The sequence below is a fragment of the Hemitrygon akajei genome, chromosome 4 (assembly GCF_048418815.1).
Source record: "Hemitrygon akajei chromosome 4, sHemAka1.3, whole genome shotgun sequence".
Classification (NCBI taxonomy): domain Eukaryota; kingdom Metazoa; phylum Chordata; class Chondrichthyes; order Myliobatiformes; family Dasyatidae; genus Hemitrygon; species Hemitrygon akajei.
Window position 1 is genome coordinate 74,777,476 of NC_133127.1, and position 27,604 is coordinate 74,805,079.

The window sequence follows — 27,604 nt, forward strand, 5'->3', positions numbered from 1 at the left end:
CTGGATGGGTTACGGTTAACGCCGCTGACGTATGGGAGTGCGAGGGCTTGGGCAGCGGGGCTGCTGGTCGCACAACAACTGCCCCAATCGGCCCGGGGGAGGGGGGAACGGCGGCGGCGTGGCCTTAAGGAAAGGGTGGGGGCAGCCGGGACACGAGGTACCGAGGAGGACTCCGTGCTGAGCCATCCCCGCGCCCAGCCTGGGCCGGGCTCTGTTGCCGCCAGCAACGCTCACGCTTCCGGAAGGGAAAACCGTCTGCTCTGGGACCTCCCGTTCGCCCGGCTTGATCCCACGTTTCTATGTGATCGCCCCCGCTCCCCAGTCTCCAAAGCTAATTTTAAAAATCAAAGAATGATGTTTCAGGGCTCTCGGGACGATGCTGCCGGGAACCGGGAAAACGCCATGCCCCCGGGGCTAAAACGCGCGATTTGGGAGGAACCGGAGCATGAAGGCCGCGAGCGAAATGTCCGCAAAACGATGGCCGAGGGTGGCAGGAAGGTGCTCGGGGTGCTACAGAACAACCAGGCTTTGCAGCCTCCTCACCCCAAATCTGTAAGTATGCCATAAAGCAAGATCTCTTGGGTACCGAATGTTGCGGTTTGTGCACCGAGTTTAAAGTGTTATCCAGAGCTGGATGTTTGAAAGTCAAGGGATGCAAGAAATCAAATTAAAGCGGTTTGCTAACAACGCTCCTCAGGTCGGGCAGCATCTGTGGAAACCGATGCGTAGTTTCTCCTTCCACAAATCTGCATGGTGTATGTATAACATAAAATTAAATTTGATCGGGCTTCCGTTGTGCGACTGTTGGTTGCTTTGCTAAATTGAAGAGATTCGAACCTGGCGGTGTCTTCCCGACACCGATTTATTGGGGTCGAATTAAAGATGTCTTGTCGCGACAATGAAATCGAAAGCAGTACTTGTGTTTTAAAAAAAAGAATTGGACCTCACCGCTCAATGTTCACACTGCGGAAGAGCCCTACAATCGGATGTAGTAGAAATGAATGCAAACTTGCGTCTACCCTTTAATATTTCCGCTTGGAAGTTATTACCGAGCGGAGGTTGCTGTGATCTATTGGCACAAATTGTGAATTTGTGGATCAAAATTGGGTTGTTTGTCACTGCCACAGCAAAGGGCATGTAAACTTTAACGTACACCAGTCTAGGAAAACTAGCATTTTATTGTGTCGCTTGGGTAATATTTTACAAGGATAATCTCTTTTCACAAAATGTAAATGAAGCGTTCTGACCTTTTGTGTATATGGGGTAGGCGACTCGTAAATTTGAATTCGTGGTCGCTGTTGTAAAGCATACATGATTTTGGTTGGTTGTTAATAGCGAACGTTTTCTGTGGGTTATTGTGGGGCTTTTGTCATCTATACAGTAATTGGGATTCGTGAGAGTTAGCATACAGTTTGCCAATTTAACAGTTGTATTAAATGTAGCAGATTTCCAGGCTTGGAAATTTCAAACAATAAATTGTAAAGTTTGAGCCAATTCACTTGTGCCTACCTGTTTTCCCTCCATAAATTAGAATAAATTGTCCTATTACATTAATTCAGGATTTTTGAAACTTAATTAATTACTAAGTGCTGAGTACTTTTGCATTGGTCTATTGAAAGTGGTGTCTTGCTTGTGTAGACACTAACCCTCAATGCAGAACGTTCGTTAATATTTGGTGAGGTGGCGAGTCTGAGTCGTGTCGGTTTCTAGTGGTGTTCTAAGTAGATTAAGTCGAAACAGGAGTAGGCCATTTGACCTCTGACCCTGCTCTACTATTCGTAATCTTGGCTGATGCTCTCCATTTTCCTTCACCCTTCGCAGATTCATCAATGTCCTTAATATCCAGAGATTTGACTGTTTTGGATAATCTTGATAACTGAGCTTACTCAGACAGCTCTTTGGGTTCAGTATTTTCATGATTGAGCACTGGAAGAAATTCCTGCTCTGACACTGAGAATGCATTCCTTATTTCTAGGCTCTCCAGCCAAGGAAAATAACCAACTCATTTTTCCCAGTTTTTTTATTGTCCTGCTGAGACTTGCAAGAATTCTGTAAGCTTCAATGAGATCCCTTCTCATTCTAAACTCAAGAAAATGCAATCCCAGTTTACTTGTACACTAAATCAGGAGTCAGTCAAGTGAATGCTCTCTCCATTCCCTTTACCTTTACTAAGGTAAAGATATCAAGGCTATACACAAAATTCTGCGCAGAATGGCTTAATTCTGCTCCTGTGTCTTATGGTCTTATAATTTCAAGTAGTCCTTGAATTCTTGCAGTAAGATGGCTTTACAAAATGATCTGAGTACTGGAGTAATAAGCGCCAAAAGATTTATCTTTCTGGTTACTTGCTATGTCAGCTTTCAATGGCTTGTATGTAAGGGCAGTGAGGGTCCTGCAGCATTACTTCCAAGTTTGTCAGAATTTCAGAAAATCTTTGTGCATCAAAGTGAATGACGTAACATTTCTCGCATGTTGTTGACACTGAGGTTGTTTCCCCTTGAAGTCTCTTCAACCTGAGAAAAATTAGTTTATTCTCATTCCTTGCTTTCTGTTAACTTTCAGTGTAATCCGTCATATTACTCCAGTTTCGCGTACCTGGTTTGGACAGCTTAGTGACCCAGATAGAATCCTAGCCTTGTGTGCTACTGTATACCATTTGCATGTTATGTTCTCTCTGTGTTGTGTTTTCCCCTGGATTCATAGGATTCTTCCATTATCTCAAAGGCATGCAGATTGTGGGTTAGTTGGCCTCTTTACATTGCCTCGTGTAGATTGGTGGCAGGAGAATTGGAGGGGCTTTGATTGAGATAAAGAATGTCAGAGCAAAATGAAGTGTGGGATTCTGGGGGAAAGAAATGTGACTTGGATTGCTTTGAGCCAGGAGAAAGCTATTCCTGATGTAAGGAAATCTGTAACACCTAAAAACTATTTTGAAAATCTGAAAGATGCCACAAACACTGGTTTCTTCCTTTTATCAAATCTATTTGATACATCCCAAAACGTGATCCAATAGGTTAATCAAACAGTCTCCACTGACTTTACTCAATCTTGTTAGTCCTTCATAGGCATTTATGTAATTGAACTTGTAAATTTCCCTAATCTGTTAGGCAAACAAGTTGGTGGTACTGCTCTTTTTGATTACAAATCATATACTTCCCCAAATTATTCTCTTGGAATATATTCTAAAGTTACGGACTGAGGAAAATATTTAAAAATAATGAATTTGATATGATCTAGTTCAAAAGATGGCAGTACCCCTTATGTCCTTGATTAAATTGGCCCAGTGTAAAGATGGCTGCTCTAGTCCTAGTAATACAAAAGTTCTTTCTATATTCTGATTTCTTTTTGCATCTAACCTGCAGGTTTCAACATCAGGATTTTGCTGCGGCAAAGAAAATTCTGGCCCTCTACTCACTGGAAAAGCACCAACCAAACCAGCTTTCACTATCCATGTGGATGAACCCGATGACGCCCCACTTCAAAGTGCGAGCAGTACTGCAGGTCTGGTGCTAACTTCAACAGTGCTCTCTTTGGAAGGTTACCGGACATTGCCGTCCATTAAGCCCATCACAGATGTTAGCTTTGGTAAGTTTTGTTGGATCCTTTTTAGCTTATTTTTGCAGTTGGCATTTTTAATTTCATATTACTGTGCATCCGTTTTGAGTTGCCACTGTTTAGTGGTGTGTGTTTACAGCATTAGTTTGTGGAGCAGGGGTAACTAATGGATGAATGTTATTAATGTTCTTTTGAACCTGAAGCACCAGCTTTGGAGCCTTCCCTTTGGAGATCTACCTCACTTTTAAATGACAAATTAAGCTTTTTCTGTTTTCTTATAGTCATAGAGCTTTGCAACACAGATGTAGGCTCTTCATCCCAATGAGTCCACGTTGACCACAGTGCCCACCTGGGTAGCCCTAATTTCCTGAGTTCGGCCCATATACCCAAAGCCCTGCATCTCAATGTGCTTATGTGTTTCATAAATGACACTAATCTAGCTGATTCAATCACTACAGCTTGGTCCATATATTGACCACACTCTACGTGGAAAATGTTGCCAGTCAAGTCCCTTTTTAGTCTTTCTCCTCTCCCAAAATCTATGCTTCCACTCTTGGGCTTCAAGTCTTTGGGAAAAGACATCATCTACCTTATTTATCCCTCTCAATGTTAAGACATCAATAAGGATATTTCTCATTCTTATACCTAGCCTGGCCTTCCTTTCCTTGTAACCTAGGGCCTCTAGTCCAGCAACATCCTTGTAAATCTTTTCCGTACTCTTTCAGTTTAACCACATCCTTCCAATACAGGGCAATCAAATCTGTACGCAGTACTTTCGAGTGCAGCCTCTCCAGCATCTTGTGCAACTGCAACATAACATCCCAATCCTGTTCTCATTACCGAGTGAAGAAGGCAGCATGCTAATCACCTTTCTCACTACCCTGTCTACCTGTGACGTCTCTTTCAACAAGCTATGTGTTTGTCTCCTGGGTTCCTCTTCCATTACACTTGCTAGTACCCTACCATTTACAATATACAGTAAGTCCCATGCTGGTTTGACTTTCCAAAATAAATCATGTCACACTCCCATATTGAAATCCATTTGCCACTTCTCAGCCTACTCCCCGAATTCATAAAAATCTGCAATGGTCTTCACTAGAATGTCACTTCCTTAATTCTTCTCATCTGTATACTTGATGATCAGACTTTTTCTTTTCGTATCCAATCAATTATGTAAATAACGAATAGCAAAGTTCCCAACACTGATACCCGTGGAACAGCATTAGCACCTACCTGTATTCTGAGAAATGACCTTCACCACCACTGTCTGCTTCCTATCTCCAATCCAATTTTGAATTCATCTAACAAGCTCTCCCTTGATTCCATTGGACCTAACCTTTCAGACCAGCCTACTGTGTGGGATCTTGTTGAAAGCCTTGCTGAGGTCTTAATAGACAGCATCCACTGCCCTACCCTCATCTTATATTTTTGGTTACTTCAATTCCTGTCCCTCAGCATTCACTCCACGAGCCTCGCCACTACTTGTGTCAGTGTGATTGGCCTGTGGATCTCTAGCTTGTTCTTTGTGGATGTTGTCTGCATGGATTTTGGAAAGGCTTTTGACAAAGTCCCTCGTAGGAGGCTAACCCAGAAGATTAAAATGCATGGTGTCTGCAGTGAATCGGCTGGATTCAGAACTGACCTGTGCAAAGCAGACAGAGGGTAGTGGTTGAAGGGGCTTGTTCGAGCTGGAAGATTGTAATTATTGGAGTTCTGTGGGATCTTTGCTGGAACCTCTGCTGTTCGTGATATATATATATATATATATATATATATATAAAAATAAATGACCCAGTTGGAAAAAATAGATGTATGGGTTAGTAAATTTGTTTATGACATCAAAATTGGTGGAGTTGATGACAAAGAATATAGCATGATATAGATCAGTTGCAAATATTGTCTTTATTGTCTTAGTAATGGCAGATGGAGTTTAACCCAGATAAGTGTGATTAGCTGCACCTTTGTAGGGCAAGATCCTTAACAGTGTTGCAGAGCAGAGAGATCTTGGGGTCCAAGTTCATAACTCTTTGAAAGTGGCTACACAGGTCGATAAGGTGGTTAAGAAGGCTTATGGTATGTTGTAACGAGGCATTGAGTTCAAAAGTCAGGAGGTTATTTTGTAACTTTATAAAACTTTTGTTTGGCTATATTTGGAGTATTGCATACAGTTCTGGTTGTCCCACAATAGGATGGATTTTGAGGCTTTCGAGAGCGTGCAGAAAAGGTTTACCAGAATGCTACTTGGTTTAGAGGTCATGTGCTATCATGTGAGGCTGGATAACTTGGGTTGCTTTTTCTGGAATGTTGGAGGCTGAGAGGAGATTTAATGGAGGCTTACAAGATTAAGGGGCATAGACATTCTCTGTCCACTGTTTCCCTGGATTGAAATGTCTAATACTCCAGGCCATGCATTGAAGATGAGAGGGATTAGGTTCAATGGGGATGTGAAGGGTAAGCTATTTTAGTCAGTCTAGTATGGTGGTAGAGGCAAATACTTAAGAGGCTTTTAAGACACATTTGGAGAGGCACCTGGATGTAAGGAAGATGGAGGGATATGGACATAGTGTAGGTAGGAGGGATTAGTGTTTGGGTGCTTTTGATTTGCTTTTTAGGTGGTTCAGCACAATGTTGTGGGCCAAATGGCCTGTTCCTGTTCTAAGCAATGGAATATCTCTTCAAGGGCCTCCAGTTTCTTTTCTAGCCTTCCACAAAGTCCAAGGATGCTCTCTGTCGGGCCCTGCAAATTTATCCATCATAATGCACTGTGAGGCTGTAGATACCTCCTCCCTGCTAATATGAAAGTACTCCAAAATATCTCAATTTGTTTCCGTTGAATTTTGAGCAACTATGATTTTCTCCTCAGTAAGCACAAGAAAAATGTCTGCTAAAAATCCCACCCACTTCTTGCTCAAGACGTAGGTGTCCTGTTAATCTCTCGGGGACCTACTCCTAGCTGTTCTTTTTAATATATCTGTATAACCTCTTGGGCTTTTCCTTAACCTTGCCTGCTAGATCCATCTTGTAACTTCTTTGCCCTCTGACTTCCTGCTTCAAGTTCAAGTTTGTTTACTGTCATCTGACTGTACATGTACACAACCAAAGGAAACTGCATTCCTCTAAAACTTTTAAGGATATTCTTAACCTTTTCATAGTCACCAAGGGATTCATTTGTTTCTGACCTAAATGTGTACTTCATTCCTTGACCAGAGCCTCAATATCTTGTCTAGATAGATAGATAGATAGATAGATACTTTATTCATCCCCATGGGGAAATTCAACAATTTTTCCAATGTCCCATACACTTGTTGTAGCAAAAACTCCTTACATACAATACTTAACTCAGTAATAATATGATATGCATCTAAATCACTAACTCAAAAAGCATTAATAATAGCTTTAAAAAAAAAAAAAAGTTCTTAAGTCTCTAAAATTGCCATGTTAACCCTTCACTCTAACAGGAACATGTTGCTCCTGGATTCTTGATCTCATTCTTAGGTGTCCCACTGATTGTTTTTATCTTTACCTCTAACAGCTTCATCCAATTTGCCTCTGCTGGGTCCTCCAAAATTAACCCTGCTCCAGTTTGGAACCCTAACCTGTGAAACTGCCCTATTGCCTTTCATCATTATATTAAAACTAATGGAATTGGTATCACAAAAGCCAACGTGTTCCCTGACTGACACTTCAGTCACTTGCATGCCTTGATCCCTAAGAGGGTTCCAGTATTATAACTTCTTGAGTAGGGCCTTCTATGTGTAGACCTAAGAAACAGTCTGCATGGTCTAGTCAATAATGGGGAAAATTAAAATCCCCCACTAACACAACCTATTATTTTAAACTCTGGCCATTTTCTCTACAAACCTGTTCCACTGACTATTGTGATTATCTATAATAATACAATCCCACTAGAGTGACCCTCCCTTTTCTGTTACTAAGTTGTACCTACTTTGCCTCTGGGCAATTCCCTCGAGTGTCATCTCAAAGCACTGCTATTATCAAAAGGTTACTTCTCCTTGCTACCTGTATTTCTGTTAACGGTAGCATCTGTATGCTCAAATATTGAGCTACCAGTCCTTAGCTGTGTTTGTTTAACATCCGTCTTTGGAGCCAATCCCCAGTCTGTCTTGCCTGTTAAGACTGATTTATACTTGTGCGTCGCATCGACACCGTAGGTACCGTGTACTCTACGCTGTAGGGTGACACGCACGTCCCCACAAGGGTAACTCGCGCATCGCGGTGACACAGACCGCAACAACTGTGATTGGTCTGCTTGGTAGCATCGCATTTCCTCCTACACATTTGCGGTCGCTTCTTCTCTGCCACATCTGTACACCAATGCGAAATAGATGAACTAAATTGTCAAATCTACCTGCCGACATGCGAAAATGTTTGAAATGCATTTCCTTGTCCATGTCTCTCACGAAGAAACTCAACACAGTGGCATAGAAACCCCACTGCCAACTAGCGTTTGGCGCACACCAACGCATGCTCGCTACAGCGTAGAGTGACGCAGAAGTGAAAATCAGGGCTACAGTGTAGCCCGTACGCACAACTATAAATCAGCTTTTAACCTCGTGTGTTAAATGAATGCACTTCAAATGAGAATTCCTTTCTCGCCGATTTCTGTGCCTCTGGCTATCCTGACTTCTAAACTTGCTCTCATTGGCTAGTGATTTGCTCCTGCTAAGAATCTCTTACCCTGGCAATCCAGTTAAACCTTCCTGTGTAGCATAAACAGATTTCCCTGCAAAGTTTCTCTCTGGTTCAAGTGCAACCTGTACCTCTTATATAGGTCACCTCTTCATCCTTTCCTATTGGCATCATTCTTAATGTCTAATGTCTTTTAAAAAAAACTTGGCTCTGACATCTCCTCTATACCTACTTCCAAGCACCTTAAAACTGTGCCCTCTTGTGTTAGCCATTTCAGCCCTGGGGAAAAAGCCTCTGACTATCCACACAATCAATGCCTCTCATCTTATACACCTCTATCAGGTCACTGCTCATCCTTCGCCACACCAAGGAGAAAAGGCTGAGTTCACTCAACCTATTCTTATAAGGCATGCTCCCCAATCCAGGCAACATCCTTGTAAATCTCCTCTGCACCCTTTCTGTGGTTTCCATATCCTTCCTGTAGTGAGGCGACCAGAAATGAGCACAATACTCCAACTGGGGTCTGACCAGGGCCCTATAAAGCTGTAACATCACCATATAGCTGTAACAATACATACATTCTGCTATCATATTTGACCTACCAAAATGAACCACCTCACACTTATCTGGGTTGAACTCCTTCTGCCACTTCTCAGCCCAGTTTTGTATCCTGTCGATGTCTTGCTGTAACCTCTGACACAACCCTCCACACTATTCACACAGCCCCAACCTTTGTGTCATCAACAAATTTACTAACCCATCCCTCCACTTCCTCATCCAGGTCATTTATAAAAATCATGAAGAGAAGGGGTCCCAGAACAGATCCCTGAGGCACACCGCTGGTCACCAACCTCCATGCAGAAAATGATTCGTCTACAACCACTCTTTGCCTTCTGTGGGCAAGTCAATTCTGGATCCACAAAGCAATGTCCCCTTGAATCCCATGCCTCCTTACTTTCTCAATGAGCCTTCCATGGGGTACCTTGTCAGATGCCTTGCTGAAATCCATAGGCACTACATCTAGTACTCTACCTTCATCAATGTGTTTAGTCACATCCTCAAGAATTTCAATCAGGCTCGTAATGCATGACCTGTCTTTGACAAAGCCATGCTGACTATTCCTAATCATATTCTCCAAATGTTCATTAATCCTGTGTCTCAGAATCTTTTCCATCAACTTAACAACCACTGAAGTAAGACTCACTGGTCTATAATTTCCCTGATGTATCTCTACTCCCTTTCTTGAGTAAGGGAGCAACATCTACAACCCTCTGGAATCTCCCCCGTCCTCATTGATGATACAAAGATCATTGCCAGAGGCTCAGCAATCTCCTCCCTTGCCTCCCAATGTAGCCTGGGGTACGTCTCGTTCAGTCCCGGAGACTTATCCAACTTGATGCTTTCCAAAACCTCCAGCACATCCTCTTTCTTAATGTCTATATGCTCAACCTTTTCAATCTGCTGTAAGTCATCCCTACAATCGCCAGGATCCTTTTCCATAGTGAATACTGAAGCAAAGTATTCATTAAGTACCTCTGCTATTTCCTATGGTTCCATACACACTTTTTTTACTGTCACACTTGATTGGTCCTATTCTCTCATGTGTTATCCTCTTGCTCTTCACATACTTGGCTTACCTTTTACTTGGTGCTAACCTGTCTTCTTTCCAAGCTTGATTTTTGAATTTCTACACAACCTTGGCCAGAGGTACAATGAGAGGTTCAGAAATGGTCCTTTCTACACTTTTGATCTGTGCTACTTTCTGATACCTATTGTTTCATTTGTGCTAATCATGGGAGGTCACCTGGATATTCATTTTCCATATCACTGCCAAGCCTTTCTTTATCTTTTGATTCTTTTTCAGTTTAAGCATTCTGATCTCTTGTATGATGACTACTTAAATCATTGGATCATGTTTGGCTTATTTGTCTTTTATTGTGATAAATGTATTTGGGAGCAGTAGTAAATCATTTCTTCCTACAAATCTGTTCTATCATTCAACACAATTAGAATATGGAATATGACAACACAGTACAGGCCCTTCGGTCCATGATGTTGTACCAGCCTTTTAATCTTCTTTAAAATCAATCTAACCCTTCCCTCCAGCATAGTCTTCATTTTTCTATCATCCATGTGCCCCATCGATAAGTTTCTTAATGCTCATAATGTGTCTGCCTCTACTAACACCCTCAGCAGTGCATTCCATGCACCCCCCATATTATTAAAACAATACATATTCTGACACCCCTTCTTCCCCCCCCCACCAATATTTTCCTCCAGTCTTCTAAAGTTTTGCCCCTATCTATTGGCCATTTTTCCCTGAGGAATAAGTCACTTGATCTGTGACTCTTGTAGTCTTGTACACCTCTATCAAGTCGCCTCTCATCCTCCATCGCTCCAAAGAGAAAAGCCCTAGCTCACTAATCCTATCCTCATAAGACATGTTCTGTAATCCAGGTAGCATCCTGGTGAATTTATTCTGCACCTCTCTAAAGCTTCCACATCGTTCCTATAATGTGGCGGCCAAGACTGAACACAGTATTGCAAGTGTGGTCTAACTAGGGTATTGTAGACTGTTGCCTCATGGCTCTTAAACTGAATGCCCCTACTAATGAAGGCCAACGCACCTTAACTTGGTGTGGCAACTTTGAGGGATCTATGGACAGGGACTTGAAGATCCCTTTGTTCCTCCATACTGCTAAGGATCCTTCCATTAACTCTGTATTCTGCCTTCAAATTGGGCCTCCCTAAGTGAATCACTTCACACCTTTCTGGATAGAACTCCCATCTGCTGCTTCTCAGTCAACCTCTGCATCCTGTAATTGTCGCATTGTAACCTATGACAACCTTCTACACTGGCTACACCTCCAAGCATTATGCCACTGTAAACTTACTAACCCATCCTTCCACTTCATCCAAGTCATTGATACAAACTGCATAGCAGGGGCTGGTTCTCTGACATGTTCCTACTCTATTTATGCTTTCCATCTTAAATATAAAGATTTATCTTCCACAGACTTCTGGAATTAATTTTCTTGCCCCAGATTCTAGGCTGTGATCCCTGGTTCCAGAATGCCTCAACAGGGAAACATCTCTGCATTTTAGCCTGTTGAGTCCTGCAACTTTTCTCCTGAGTACTATACCAGTCAACCCAATCCTCCATCATGATAGTACCCATTCTTACCAACCCCATCCAATTCCTGGAATTTAACTGGTAGAGTTTGTTGCACTTGCTCTAATCTAACCTTTATTTTAAAGACCAAAACTATTCTTATCTATTCTAGCAGTTACTTTGGAAAAAAAAAAGTTCAAGTTTGTTGAGCATTTTGGTCTTGCAAGTCCACCGACTTTGTCTATTCCAATTGATATTTTCCAACTGTTCAGTTTTCACCTCAGCAGAATTCAGAGATTTGTTCCATGGTTACTGGCTTGTTAATTCACTGAACTAAAATGGATTTATTGTTGTCCTTACTGGTAACTTAATCAAATTTACTGTGACTTTCTTTGCATCTAGAGTCTCCAATGGATATGTCAATATCTTCATGTGGTGAAGCAAAACAAGTAAATGCTAATGAATTATCTGAATATGCAGATGATATACATAAATACCTAAGAGAAATGGAGGTAAGAACTTAGTATAGTTGGTCCATTCCATTTATCTTCATCCCTGATACTTGCAAAGACGTAATCAATCATAATTATGTAACTATATTGTTTATTTTTATTATTAATACTTAACACAAGCATCTTGATTTCCCACGTGAAGTTTTGTTGTATTGATAATTCAAATGTGGAGGGATTTCTGTCGAGTAGGAATCCGTTTTCTAACAGAAGTCTGGTTTATTTCTTCAAACTTGGATATACTGAGTCAATGTTAAATATTTGTCAATATAACTGATAATCTAATTAGTGGTTTGGGACCTTATTTGTGTAATTTTTAAATCACTTTGCCTCTTAAGTAGTTATTAAAACATTTTAATGCTTCTGCAGTGGTTTGCATTGCATAGCCTTGCATTTTTTGGTGAAGTTTTGACTTTTCCTACAGCAAGTTACTATTACTTTTGTATTGTAGTGTGTCTTTGGGTAGCAGGCTTCTTACCAAGTACATGCTGAATAAATGAGATCACGTAAACATTTTTTCATGGGCTGTGGGTGAGGCAGTGAAGGTTATCATTTTTCACTTGTATGAATAATTATCTAAAAGGAATGTATATCAACATTTAGCTGCTCTGTCATATCATGCAGTTTTATCACCTACTTTTATTAGTCCAGTGAATTTGCAAGATGTGTAGGAGATTTTTGAGTATGAATAGAAAGCCTGAGCCATGGGCTTGATAAAGTCAGACTTGTGCAAAAATCTAATATTTTTCCCCACCTCTTAGTTGAAATGCAGACCCAAAGTTGGTTACATGAAGAAACAACCAGATATAACCAACAGTATGAGAGCTATTCTTGTTGACTGGTTGGTTGAAGTTGGAGAAGAATACAAATTGCAGAATGAAACACTGTATTTAGCTGTAAACTACATCGACAGATTTTTGTCATCTATGTCAGTCCTTAGAGGAAAACTCCAGCTTGTCGGAACAGCTGCCATGCTGTTGGCTTCGTAAGTATGAATTTAATTTCTAGTTTAGTCAATCTGGTGCATTAAATTTTTTTGTCTGAACTAAAAGAGGGGTCAACAGGACCTGGAAAACCCAGTGACATAATACACAGGCATATAAATACTAGGGAAGTATGAATCACCTTCTGTTAAACGTGGAGAGAATATATTCTTTATTGGAAAAATAACTAAGGAAATTATCTTAAGACATGCTTGTTAATTTTAAAATGGAGCATGAATAATAGTGCGTGAATATGTAGCTTAAGAAGTATTCACATGTTGGGGCCATTTCTGAGGTGGCATGGAGCTAACTGGTCAAGGCAGATTGCTTGCAGTTAAAGCTGTAAGAGTTGCATGCAGGAAAGCAAAAGCGTATAGGAGTTTAAGAATGATCATTAACGTTCTTCTGGCAGGGTGTGAGGGGGAGAAGAGAATAGAGATGGGTGGATATAAGAATGAAAAAGGATCTAGTGCTTTCCTGGCATTGTGATGAATAAGCTTTTCTCGGTCTTCCATCTCGATACTGGAATTTGATTCAGAACAGTGGGTACACGATGCTGAATAGATATCTATTTAATGGGAATGCCATTCTTTAGCGTGTGCATTTAGTCTTAATGGGAGAGTTTAAAGTTTGCAGATAGTACAAAGCTTTGCAGTAGGTCATTGATTTGAAAAGGAAAAGATATGCTTATTCATTTTCACTTTCTACAGAAAATTTGAAGAAATATATCCACCTGAAGTTGCTGAATTTGTTTACATAACTGATGACACCTATACAAAGAAACAAGTTCTACGGATGGAACATCTCATTCTTAAAGTTTTATCATTTGACTTGGCAGCACCAACAATAAACCAATTCCTTGTTCAATATGTTGGCCGTGAGAAGGCCAGCAGTAAAGTTGAGAGTCTCTGTATGGTGAGTACTGTTTATATTCAAGTTGTATCAGAATCTGATTTTAATTATTTTTGCAAGCCATGCCATTTTGGGTTTGGAGTGGCACAGACTATTTAATCTCAAGGATGTGGAGTGCTGTAAGTCCTGTAAAGTGTGGATTGCTGAAAGGTTACTGTAAAAGTTAGCATGCTGCATTCATTCTCACAAGAGCTTAGTTATTTAGTACTGAGTTGAAGAGCAATTTCTTTATTTGACAGCAAATGTTTAGTATTTCTTAACTTCGGATTCAATACAAGGCTTGATGTAAGGGAGATTGGGCAGGACTGAGTGTTGATATATAAAGGATTGAATGTGATCTTGCAGAATGCTAAGTGGGCTGAGTAGTCGCTGTTTCTGTCCTGTACACTCTTTAACCAGAATCTCTCTTGGCAGTACATTGGAGAACTAAGCTTGATCGATTCTGAACCATTTCTGAAATATCCACCTTCTGTCCTTGCTGCATCAGCCTTTTGTTTGGCCAACTATACGATATCACAGGCTGGCTGGGTGAGTCATAAATGGTTATTTTGAATTCTGAATGCATTTATAAAGAAGATTTCAATTTGCTGTTGAGGAGTTGTCCTTTTTTTTAGTATATTTTCAACAAATACCTGCCATAATCCATGTGTATTTTAATTGGTTTAACACATTTTCGATTACTATTGAGCCTTATTTTTTGTTTTCTATCCAATTCTACTTTATGTTGCATTTACTCTTTCAATAGCATCCTTTGAGTTTTACATTGGCTTACCCCTAAATTGACAAAGTCAGGAAGTATTGCCCACGTTTCAGTATTGTTCATTGCTTCAGGTTCACTTGCATTCTGTATCTGGCTTGATACTAACCTTTCTGTGCAAATAATAATGTTCTTGTCACTTTTAATATTGTTAAAGTACTTATTGCTTCATTCATGTTGTTACCCCAATTTTGCATTTTTAATATAAAAAGTGACTTTCTTCTATATTGCACAGGAGAAGCTTCAGTCAAAATAAAATATGCAATAATACGGCGACTTTTCTATGTAGAATTGTTTGGAATGGTGCTTGAACTTGCCTTGTGCTAGTGTCAGTTCAGGTCAGCAATCCAACTGCTCTGTATTTTACATAATCTCTTGTCCCTCAGCCATCTTCTTCGGCTAATGTTGAAATTGAAGTTGAGTTTATTGTAATATGGACAAAACAGGTATGCACAAGTACAACGAAAAGCTTACTTGTAAATGCATCATGGGTACATAGCATTGAATATTTGGCATTCACAAGAAAAAAAATCATTAAGCAAAAACTGTATGCGAATTTTACAAAAATTACCATCTCCCTCTTTTTGACGGACTATATACAGTAATTCTAGCCTGTTATCAACTGGCTTACTCATGAGACATAGCTTTAATTTTAAATTTGTTTTATAAAGTCTTTTGATCTTGCATCTGTTTCATCCTTTTTAACATTTGAGTACCACATTGAATATCACTTTTCATGAAAGTGGTGTTAACATTTCAAGCCTGCCTTCATACTTAAACCATATATTGAATTCTTAATCATCCATGGTGTGCAACTGAACTTTAACTTTACTTTGGTCTGGCTAAAGCCTTATTGCTTGTCATTATGCTCTGCAGCTCTTGACATAAAACTTCACTGGATGGTGATGTAGTCTTTTAGCATTTTGTAAGACGCATACTCTCTCATGCTTCTGATGTTTAAATGATTCAGCAGAGCCATTGAGTTTATCAGCTAAAATCGGTAACTTCACATTTTCTGACACTGAATCAACTTAAATCAGTTGTCCATTCAACCTTTTTTATCCATGTTATACCCTCCAACTTGAATATTGTCTGTAAGCTTAATACACTATCTGTACCCTAAATCATTAATACGGAACATAAGCTCAAGCAATTTTGGAATAACTCGGCTGCCCAATTACAATCACTGAGAAACTATCCTTAACATTCAAATTAATTAATTATTTATTTATTAAAACATTTAAGTTAACTTAATAAAGTTAAGTTAGAGGAAGAAAACTGTTTTAATCCAAGTGTCCAATGCTCCTTGACATCTTCTCAGTTTTATCATTCTAAAAGGTCTACATTTGGAGCATGCAGGCTTTCTTCCCATTATCGTTCTCTTGCCTTTCCCAGACGGTCTTTTTATAGTCACTATAGCATGAAAGGTTCACAACTTTGTGAAGGCTCTGTAGAGCATTCCAGTCAATTCCATTTCCCCTGCTATATCCTTATTTTCCTTCACGTTTATTTCCTTAAACTGACCCAATTTCATTTTGAATCCGTTTGATCTAACTTTCACCACTCTTGCAGGCAAAATTGCAAGTCTTTATTCCTCAGAGCTGCTGCAGTACTGCTGTTGCGTCCCCAGTCTCCAGCCCCTTCCTTCCTTCACCCAAAGAAAAGCTGATGGGTCAAGCTTTGTAACTTATGCAAACCAATCATAATCTACAGTACATCTAATTTCTTTTAAAACATCTTGCATTCTCCTTGTTCCCCACAAGAGGGGGTTAACCCTTAACTTCTCCAGCCTAATTATAACTGTACTCTGCACTTTTCCAGGATCCCTTTGGATATATAGTGACCAGAAATGATCATGCTATTCCTGGTTTTCCATACCAAAGGCTTATAAATGTTCAGCATAATCTCTCTGCTTTTGCTTGTGCTGCTAATGAAACTTGGAATCCCATTTGTTTCGCAAACAAGCTTTCAGCACCCTGCTGTCTTTGAATCTCTAGGACCTTTAATCTTGTACTACTTGTACAGGATTGTTCAATTCATTCTGAATTTCCCACCCACTTACCTACTGCCAAATGCTTTTCTTGTTATTTTCTCCTTGCTGATTTGCATCTACCTTTCGTCTACAGGTATCTGTTAGCTTGTTTATCATGTGTTGTATCATCTTTTCTGTATGCTATATCTCCTCACCTTTTGGAGTATGACTTTCTTTTGTTCTATTTCAATATTCAAGTCTAGGTAAATGGGTGACTGTCAGGAGAGGAAAGGGAAATGGGCATCCAGTGCAAAGTGGCCATACCACTTGTTGAGCACCTTTTCGTTATCCCTTATTGCAAACAACAGTTAATTCAGTGGATCAATCATAAGTACATTTATGTTACTTGTGGCAGGAGAAGACTAGCATTGCACAAGAGCTGGTGACAGCTTCAAAAAGAAATTTGAAAACAGATAGCGTGGTCACGCCTTTATACACATGTACAGCTACTGTTTGTCAGTTCGTGCACAGGGTGAACTCTGTTCGTCTGCATTCTGCTGGTCTGCAGTTTTCTCAAGGACTCTGGTTTCATCAGCATAATGTTGCATAAACATTACAACACAGGTGTCATTTTGTTACTGCAGGTAAAGTACATTTCCACACCTTCAATAAGTATATCACTTTTGATACCGTTGAGGGGAATGACCTACTGATGGTAGAGATCCACAATGACTGGGTCTCTGGCACTGGATCTGAAGGGAAGCGGGGGTAGAAGAAGACTGCATTAGTGATGGGAGGGTTCTGTAGTTAGAGGAGAAAACACTAGATGCGATAGAGACATCCAGATGGTATGATGCCTCACAGGTGCCAGGGTCAGGTCCACAACATTCTTAAAGGTGAGCAGCCAGAAGTCTTGGTACATGTTGGCACCAGTGACAGGAGGAAAAACAAGGATATCTTGAAGAAAGAATTTAGGGAGCTAGGTAGAAAACCGGAAAGCAGGACCTCCAATCTCTGGATTGCTGTCTGTGCCACATGCCAGTGAGTAAGAATTGAATGATTTGGCAGGTGAATGCATGGCTGAGAAACTGGGGCGGGGAGAAGGGTTTCAGATCTCTATTATTATGACCTGTACTAAAGGGACAAGTTACACCTGAACCCAAGGGGGACCAGTAACCTTGCAGACAGGTTTGCAAGAGGTGTTAGGAAGGGTTTAAACCTGGGTTTCTTAATCTGTTTTTATGCTATGCTCCCCTACCACTAATTGAAGTTCTGAGGACCCAGGTTGGGAATCCCTGGTTTAAAATAATTTGGCAGGAGTATGGGAACCAGGGTGTGAGGGCTTTTGGTTTACATGCAGAGGTGAGTTGTAGTGAAACCATCAGGATGGACAAGCAGGGGAACATAATCAAAAGGGATGATGGATACAGGACTGAAGGTGCTATATTTGAATGCATGCAGTATACAGAATAAGGTAGATGATCATATAGCACAGTCAAAGGGCAATGTTACAATAGTCATGGGGGATTTCAGTATGCATGTAGATTGGGAAAATCAGGTTGGTGCTGCATCTCAAGAGAATTTGTAGAATGCCTACAAGATGGCTTTTTAGAGCGGCTTGTGGTTGAACCCACTAGGAGAATCAGCTATTCTGGATTGGGCATTGTGTAATGAACCAGGTTTGGTGAGGGAGCTTAAGGAGGCAGTGATCTTAATCTGATAGAATTCACCTTGCAATTTGATAGGGAGAAACTAAAGACAGATGTATCAGTATTACAGTGGAGTAAAGAGGATTAGAGGCATGAGAGATGAGCTAGCCTAAGTTGATTGGAAGGGAACAGTAACAGCAATGATGGCAGAGCATCAATTGTTGGAATTTCTGGGAGCAATTTGGAAGGCAGTATTTATATACTGTGAATCACACATGATAAATACAGTAGTATTCTTAAAGGCAAGATGACACAACTATGGCTGACAAGGAAGTCAAAGCCAACATAAAAGCAGAGGGCATATAATAGAGCAAAAATTTGTGGGGAGTTAGAGGATTGGGAAACTTTAAATCCAACAGATAGCAACTCGTATGAGGATGGCTGTTGATTCTGGGACTGTACTCTGGAATTTAGAAGAATTGAGGGGGGAATCCCATTGAAACCTATCGAATGTTAGTATCAAATAATAGTGGGAAGAATGGACATTTTGTCATTTCTGATCTTTAGTAGCTCCGTACCTTGGGGTAATAGGCATTATGACTAATTAGACTGGCAGTCACTCCTGAGTCTCTACTAGAGACTCCAGTCTGAGGTAGAAATCTGAGTGTACTGCTGCTGTGCTCAGTCTGCGAGGATTTTTTTAATTCTTAAGCACAAGGTTCATAGATTAGGAGAACATTAACATTGTAGGGATATCTGCGAAAGGGATGGGATTAAACAACACGAGTTTAATGGGAGGAGGGTTGTGTAGGAGTTGAGTGGGGTAATGGCTGTCTTAGAACTTCATAGTGTAAAGACTGAGGGATTACTTTGAGGAATGGGCCATGGCTACTGTGGCTCCCCACAATGATGCGCGCTAAAGAAAACTGTAATCGAGCAGATATCTGTTCACAGTTCCTTGGATTAGAGGTGGCAAAGGAGGGTCTTGGCTGTGAGCTGCTAACCCCATCGATCCAGTGATGTATCCAAATTTTATTGCCCTACTGAACTGATTTACTAAAAGTAAAGAAAACAAATAACAATAATTTGGTTTGCACTCAAGTTTTCTACTGAAATTGGGTTCAGTTTTTGGCTATCAATTTCCAATAACTGTGAACAGGTACAGGTTTTCCCTCGCCATCCAAAGGTAAAGCGTTCCTATGAAACGGTTCGTAAGCCGGAATGTCGTAAAGTGAAGAAGCAATTACCATTTATTTATATGGAAAAAACTTGTGAGTGTTCGCAGACCCAAAAAATAACCTACCAAATCATGCCAAATAACACATAAAACCTAAAATAACAGTGACATACAGTAAAAGCAGGAATAATATGATAAAAACACAGCCTATATAAAGCAGAAATACTTTTCTGCAATCATTGCAGCACTGTCCACTGTAAAAATCTCAAGCAAACGCTCTTGGCAGAAACACCCAGCGCAAGCACTCTTGGCAGAAGCACTCTCTCCAGTAGCCTTTAAGCTATGAAGCTACCAAATCAAACCAAATAACACAAAATGCACAGCCTATATAAAGTAGAAATAATGTATGTACAGTGTAGTTTCACTTGCTGGAATTGGGAAGACAGTGAGCACACTGATGATGGTGTGTTAGGCTGAGTCGTCAGAGGTTGGGGTGGTGGGAGGTAGAGGAGGCTGGGGTGTCATCTCATCATCGTCTGTTTCCATCAGGGCAGGCAGGACATCTTCTATGCCTGCCTCGATGTCGAGGTTCGTCATCTGCTGTGGTTGATGTGGAAGGCTTGAAAAACGACAGTATGCTTGACTGCTCAGCCTTGCACATTTTTCTATCATACAGTTCTTCGTAAGCACTCAAACCATCCTGCAAATATGCCCTAAACCTACGTACCCTTTCAAAATTGAAGTCGTACTTTTCTGCAATCATTGCAGCATTGTTGATAGCAGCGAAAATCTCTCACAGTTGCTTCACGTTTAGTTTCTGGACAACTTTACTTTCGGTCTGTTTGCTACTGCGTTCAGTTTCGATTGTTATCCTTTCCTCTTCCCATTGCATCAGCTCTTCATCTATCAGTTCTTGGTCATGGGATGCCAAAACCTCTTCAACATCATCAACTTCCACAAGCCAAACTCACTTTGTCCTTCGTTCACCACGATCGAAACGCCTAATTATGTCTAGTTTTATGCTAAGTGTAACACCCTTACGAGCTCTTTTAGGCTTTTCTGATATCTTAGAACTCATCTTACTAACGGATGGACAAAATAAATAAACATAAAGCACAGATGCTCACAGGCACGTGTTTAAGCAATGCCGGCTAGAATGCAGTTCCAGGGGAGGAGCTTGGCTGCTCGGGGCGAGTGCTACCTTTTTTCATAACAGTAAAACACCTGTTCACTAAAACAGCTAACTAATGTAGGTCTTTCGTAACAGTGAGGTGTCATAAAGCGAATGTTCGAAAAACGGGGGACACCTGTATGTTTACTTTTTGGGGTCTGGGTTTTTCTAGCAAGATGATTTTCATTGTCCTTGTGTTGAGTCTGCTTGAGGCTCATCTGAAAGTAGTCCCATAAAGCTATTGGTAAGGAGTTCTTGGTACTTGATCATTAACGGTGATTCAGTTGGGGATGGTGTGTGATTTGAAGGGATCCATACAGTTCCTGGGTACTGACATTCTTAATAGAGATCGTGACCTTGTGAGCAGTTGTTGGAGAGACTTGGCACCTAACTGCAGTGTATTTTGAGTATGCACACTGAAAGTTGGTAGATGGAGTACCATCTGATTCTCCTCCCTCCCCACCATCCTCAACACGGATGCCCATCGGGGCTATGTACTGAGCCTGTTGCTGAACACACTGCTCCCATGTGACAGCACAGTCAAGCACCCGAAAAGTCATGTTGTCAGATTTGTTGATGACATGACGGTAGGGCTCACCACCAACAAGCTGACCTACAGAAGAGGTGGAGGAACTCAAGGACTGGTGCCAGGCAAGTGCCCTCTTCCTTCAATGCCAACATGACAAAAGACTTCTGGGGGGGCTTGCGACACTTGCGCCCCACAGCCCCTTTACATTAGTGGCACAGCAGTGCTAACTACAAATAGTTTCAGGCTCCAGGGAGTGCGCACACAACCTCTTGTAGTCTATGAATCCATCTTGCACCATCAACAAAGACAATCAGTGCCTCTACTTTGAGGGGGCTGAAGAGAGTTGGATGCTCACATTATTCTACAGAAGAGAGCATCAGAGTATGCTGTCAGTAGTAGGAGGCTGTGTAGCACCCATGCCAGGGCCACTGGATTCAAAAATAGTTACTTTCCAAGCAGCAAGTCTGATCAACACCTCCACCACTACTTTTCTTATTTCCTGTCAGTCGCCTTATGTAGACCCTAGTGTCACTTTATGGACATTTCAATCAATCTATTTATATCAGCTATCTTCTATATTTATATTCATTGGATCTAGAATAAGTTATTTTGTTCTCCTTTACACTCATGCACAGGAAGTGACATTAAACAATTTTGAATCTTTTTCCTTGGCGGAGGTCCTCCCCAAGGTATGATATGGTTCGGGTTTGTAACCCGTCTGGTTTGCAAATTGGAAATGCAGACACTCAGCAATGTATTTATAATTTTTTTAAAAAGGCCAACCAGGAGCAATGCATAGTTAAGCTGGAGGGGTTTAACTTGACCATTCTGATTCGGTACAAAATTAAATGATATTTATGCAGCATCATTCCCACATGGCAGAAGATGCCTGCCATAATGGAGGGTCCAATCGCTCTGGGATTGTACTACAGGGCCTCCAATAGACACCAGGATATTGAAGTACAGATATGCAGACTGATTGTAAAAGTAATACAGTTGTCATGGTGTCTTCAAATTCCCCAATATAAGCTGGGATCTGCTTGGTGCAAGTGGACTAGATGGGGCAGTATTTGTTAGGTGGATCCAGGAGGGCTGCTTAAACAAGTGGATAATCCAGTAAGAGGAGTGGCTGTACTGGATCTGGTGCTGAGTATTGAACCTGGCCAGGTGACTACCTTTTCTGGGTGAGCAGTTAGAGAACAGTGACCACACAACACCTTAAGTTTAAAGATGGTTATAGATGAGGCTAAGTATGGACCTTGCTGGAGAGTATTAAACTGAAGCAGAGCAAATTACAAGAGTGTTAACCAGGTACTAAGAAAAGTCGATTGGGAACAGCTGTTTGGGGGCAAGTCCACATCCAACATATTTAAAGACCAATTGTACAGAGTACAGGACAGGTATGTTCCAGTCAGAAGGAAGGACAGATAGCAAAGTAAGAGAACTTTGGATGTTGAGGGAGGTACTGAATTTGGTCAAGAAGAAAAAGGAAAAGTATATAAAGCTTTGGCAGCTAGAATCGAACAGAGGCCTTGGGAAAGAAGCTAGAGAAGAATTTGAAGGGCATTAGGAAAGCCAGGAGAGGCCATGAAAAGTGCTTGGCTAGTAGGATTAAAGAGAATGCCAACCCATTCTTTACATCAGGACCAAGAGGCTAACTAGGGAGAAGGTAGAGCCACTCAAAGGGAAGAACCATTGCTTGATGCAGAGGATGTGGGTGAGGTCCTTAATGAGTACTTTATATTAGTATTTAACAAGAACGACATGGAAGATGGGGAGATCAATGCTGAGGCTATTAATGTGCTAGTGCATTTTGAAGTAAAGGCAGAGGTAGTGTTGGGTCTCTTAAGAGCATTAAGTTGAACAAGTCCCCAGGAACTTGAGGGAGGCAAGTGAATAGATTGCTGGGACCTTGACCAATATCTTTATGTCCTCTGTAGCCACAGACAAGGTCCTGGAGCACTGGTGAGTAGCTAATATTCCATTATTCAAGAAAGAAATCAGGGACAATCCTATAAGCTAGGCTGTTGAGTCTCATGTCAGTGGTAGTGAAGCTACTGGAGAGAATTCTTAAGGAACATGTCTTAAATTAGGAAGAACCAGCATTGCTTTGAGCAGGGTAACTTGTGTCTCACTAGATTGTGTTTTTTGATGATGTGAAGTGGGTAATTGATGAAGGTAAGCTATAGCTGTTGTCTACATGGATTTTAGTGAGGTGTTTGATAAGGTCCCACAGGGGAGGCTTATCCAGAAGATTAAGATGCACAGGTTCAATGGTGAATTGGCCTTTTGGATTCAGAACTGGCTTACCCATAGAAGACGAGAGTGGTGTCCGAAGAGACTCATTTGAGCTGGTCTTTAGTGGTGTTCTGCAGGGATCTGTACTGGGACCTCTGCTGTTCATGATGACCAGGAGGAACATGTAGATGGGTGAGTTAGTAAGTTTGCAGATGATACAAAGACTGATGGTATTGTGGATAGCACAGAAGACTGGCAAAGAATACAGTGGGATATAGATCTGTTGCAGAAATGGCAGGTGGAGTTTAACCTGGCCAAATATGAAGTGTTGCACCTTGGTAGGTCAAATGTAAGTGCAAAACCCTTAACAGGGTTGATGAGCAGAGTGAATCTCGGAGTCCTGAAGTCAACTACACAGGTCAGTAGGTGGTTAAAAAGGCATATGTATGCTTGCCTTTTTCAGTATAGGCATTGATCCCCTTATGGGCAGAAGGGTATATTAATATGAAGATGATAATCTACATCCTATTGCAGAATCATAAACTGGGGAAAATCCTGGCAAATGAAGTTTAAAGTGCTTAAGTCTAGAGTTGAGCACTAAGGAATCAAAAAGCAGACTTTTGTCCTGCAAATGAGTGAAGTTCAGTGGGATTTAGATGTTCTAGTGCAAGAATCACAATTAGCAGGCAGTTCAAACAAATTGAAAAGGCAAATGGCATATTTGTCTTTATTGCAAAGCTAATTCTAATTTAAAAATATGAAAGTTTTTGTTTTTAAAAAAAAGATGCAAGATCCTGGAGGTGGGAGAAGATTTGAAAACAAATTGACATAGAATTGAGAGTTGAGGAACTGGCACAAAAGATTTGAGGCCAGCATAGATTAATGACATGCAGGCAGGCTTAGGTGGTCCAGTGATCTTTTGCTCCTGTTTTGTTTTAGAGCTGCACTTATCCAGCAAGCAGATTATATTCCATCCTAACTTGTATCTTGCAGATGGTAGAGAGGTACTGGGGTGTCAGTAGCTGAGTTGCTTGCTGCAGGACACCCCATCTCTGACCTTTATAGTGCTGTTCTCACCCAGCAGGAGGTTCCTGTGACCCCCACAGTAATCACCATCCATATGTACAAGATGCCCTTGAGTTGGGTGTTTGTAACCTGAGTTGGGGAGTGGGTGGACTGCAGTGCGATCAGTGGTATGATGAAAGTGGTTGAAGGCTGTATCTTGTTGGAGATATCAGTCTACTCTTGCTTTTCTTTTGTGTTAACTTCTGCTTCTTCTCTTCCTCCCCCCACCCAACCAAATGTATTTTGCTTTCTTCTAGCATGGAGTTCACCTATTCAACTACCATGCATCATTTGCCTTTTTTTTGAATCTTTGGATTGTGGCTTTTGTTTCCCCTACTTTTCACTCAGTGATTGATATGGTGGTGTTTGCTGCTCTGCATTTGCAAATGCAGTGTACTGACCAGCTTAAGAGTAGCTTGGTGCCAGCAGTTCTCTAGGGAGCCTCCAGCTGCAGTCAGCACCATTTGCCCCATTGTTTTATGGTATAAATGCAAGTTACATGTTGTCAAGGTAATTCCTTCTCCAACCCACCCATCAAGTAAGACAAAAAGCAGCAAAGTTATCACCTCTTGTTTTGCAAGTCTTGTTACTTTTATTGGATGCTCAACTGTGAACAACTTTGAATATATCAGGTTGGGTATTAAAATATCCCTTTTCTCAGGTGTAGCATGAACCTGAACTGAGATTTGAGAAACGATCTATTGATTAAACCAGATTTTCAATTGTTCTGCCATTTGATTGCATTTCATGTTTCCGATCACTGTTTTCTGTTGTCCTTCATAACAGTTTGAAGATTTTTTTTCTTGTGTCTAGGAATAGTCAGTAGCTTCTTTGGCCCTTCAGCCTTTTAGTCCTTGATTCAGAAGGAATACTAAAGTGTTATAGCTAAACTGCTGGCTTTTTTTTTAGATGTGTTATTCATTTGCCCTTTTAATTTGGTATGTATGTATGTCTTTCTTTAGAAGTTTATTTTTTTTTTTAATTAACTTGACACATTTTCTTTACAGCCTAGGTCATTGGCTCAGTTAACTGGGTATGTCTTGGAAACCTTAAAGCCATGTGTGACAGACCTTTATCAAAACTACCTCAAAGCACCAGAACATGCACAGCAAGCAGTAAGAGAGAAATACAAGAGCTCTAAGTGAGTATGGTGTGAACTGCCTAATTTGTTGTCAAAGCAAAAGATTGAGATGATTGGGACTTCAGTTTTTGTTTAGCTTGTCTTGTTACACCTATAGGATTAATATAAAAAAGACTGGTAATTGCAAATGTAGTGCCATATGTGGAGTCACAAAGCTGACAAGTACCACACTGAATAGAATCTGAAGCATAATGACAACTGGAAGAATAGAATTTTTGTGTTCCATGTTTAAATTACATGGCAATTTTGTGTTTTAAAGACCTCATAAATGAGATTTGGCGTAATGTTGAAGTCTGTTTGGGCAGTAAATCAAACAGAATAAATAGACTGTAAATTAGTTTATCTAATTTGTAAGCTGTTGAACCTCCCTTCAAAGTATCATTCATTTCATTACAGCGGAATACTTCAAGCACAGTTTAAGGAAGTAATTTGGGTTGATGTTCTTTGACCTAGCTACTAGTTGGCTGTCAATGCACCTGAATATTTCTCACGAGTGAAATGAGTGTAGGATCAGGATCAGTCAGCTGTGTTTTGTAATATTTGCTCTTTGGTCATCTAACCTCCTTAGATTATTAGATCACTGGAAGAGGTTTAGAAGCTTTTACAACTGGGGGGGAAGGGTGGGAATTAAAATCTGTCAAAATTGTGTATTGTTTCTAGTTTGTGAATGGTGTAAATGTGAGTAATGTAGTGTATTGAATAAGTATTTAAATGCCATTTAGTTAAAGCAGGAACTGTGTGTGTCCTTTGCTCTATTGGAGAGCAAGTGCATGATTTATGACATTGCTAGTGTGCTTTGGGTTTCAAATTCAGCATTTCATTACTTAAAAAGCTAAGTTTAAGAAATGCCATGCCTCTCACTTTTATTTGTTCTTCTTTCTCTTGCAGGTATCACTCTGTGTCTGTCATTGATCCTCCACTATCTTTGAACCTGCTATTTTCACAGTGATGCATCATTGTTGCCTAGTGTTTATATTGCATACATTTGTAAAATCTGGAGACCGTTTTGTACAGCACAGTATTTTTGAGGACAAATGTGGGATTTCAACTTGCCACTACATCTTTTAGCACTGGATAACTGCAATCTACACCATTAGTAATTTTGATGACTTGTGTATGCTTTAAGCATTGTTTTATACTTGTATATTTTACGAATTATGAACTTATGTGCAATCCCATTGTGTACATCTTTTATATTTGGAGCTAAAATAACCAAACCAGATTAGCAAATAGGGCAAGCATTTTTTCTTGATTCGCAGGAACTATGTGCATTCAACTTTTTATGGTGTATTAGGTATTTTGAAACAATGGCATCTTAGATTTTTAATAATCTTAACTGGTTTTGTTTAACTAATAGGGGAATTAAACATGTTAAGAGACCTGAATAAGGCCAGAGTGACCCAATACATCTTTTAGTATGGGAAAGGCTCATGAATAAGTTATAGTAACTTGAAAAAACAAAGGCCTGTTGTAATATGATCAATATTATGTCAAAATTGTATCTTCACTAGTTAAACCAAGTATCAACAAGCTCTAGTTGAGGATTAGCTACTTAGTGCTAATGATTCCATTTCCTGCTACTATCATGTGGGATAAAAGTTCTTGAAGTGCCGCTATATGTGAATATTTTGTAATTCATAAGAATATTAAATCTAATTGTCTAGAACAGAATGCTGCCTTCATCAGTAATTTGACTTTCAGAATACTGCCTTGTATGTGATTAGCATTCTAGTATTTTATTTTATTCTCTTCTGAGCTTAAAGCATTCATTTTTTTTCCTATTTCTAGTATGACAAAAGTAATGAGATTTTGCTTCTAATTAAACAATTGACACCACAACACAACCATAACATTTTTAAGGAGAGCCCTTCAATACTCTCTTGTTGGAATGCCTGTACTAAATGTGTTGAAATACCTTTAAGTACTTTGGGAGACAGAAAAGCGAGTCCAGCTACCATGTCTCTTTGGATAGCTTCCTCATGTGAATTGTGGAACATTGTATGTAAGTAAATACATTGGTTCTAATGTCTGGTTTGAATAGTGTTAGGTACCAGGATTCTTAAAGCATTACATTAAAAAAACATGTATTTCTGCAGAAATGTAGACAAGGTGTGCAGAGAGGATTGTGAGCCAGTATGGGGAGGCTTAGTGATTGATGATGTGTGAATTTGGTTACATTGTAAG

At 40.3% G+C, this 27,604-nt stretch overlaps 1 protein-coding gene across 1 annotated transcript; it reads left to right on the top strand.

The window, feature by feature from the left end:
- Positions 1-27,091, top strand: ccna2 (cyclin A2). The gene is made up of 8 exons (XM_073042857.1): positions 1-552; positions 3,363-3,585; positions 11,720-11,829; positions 12,588-12,811; positions 13,520-13,724; positions 14,136-14,249; positions 25,287-25,420; positions 26,309-27,091. The coding sequence occupies exons 1-8, from the start codon at positions 352-354 to the stop codon at positions 26,367-26,369; spliced, it is 1,272 nt and encodes a 423-aa protein (XP_072898958.1). The 5' UTR covers positions 1-351; the 3' UTR covers positions 26,370-27,091.
- Positions 27,092-27,604: the final 513 nt, after the last annotated feature.

Bases quoted from the DNA above. Each gene is read 5' to 3' on its own strand.
- ccna2 (XM_073042857.1), top strand. From the start codon at position 352: ATGATGTTTCAGGGCTCTCGGGACGATGCTGCCGGGAACCGGGAAAAC. The intron at 11,830-12,587 runs GTAAGAACTTAG...CCCACCTCTTAG, and splicing joins AATACCTAAGAGAAATGGAG to TTGAAATGCAGACCCAAAGT. The intron at 25,421-26,308 runs GTGAGTATGGTG...TTTCTCTTGCAG, and splicing joins GAGAAATACAAGAGCTCTAA to GTATCACTCTGTGTCTGTCA.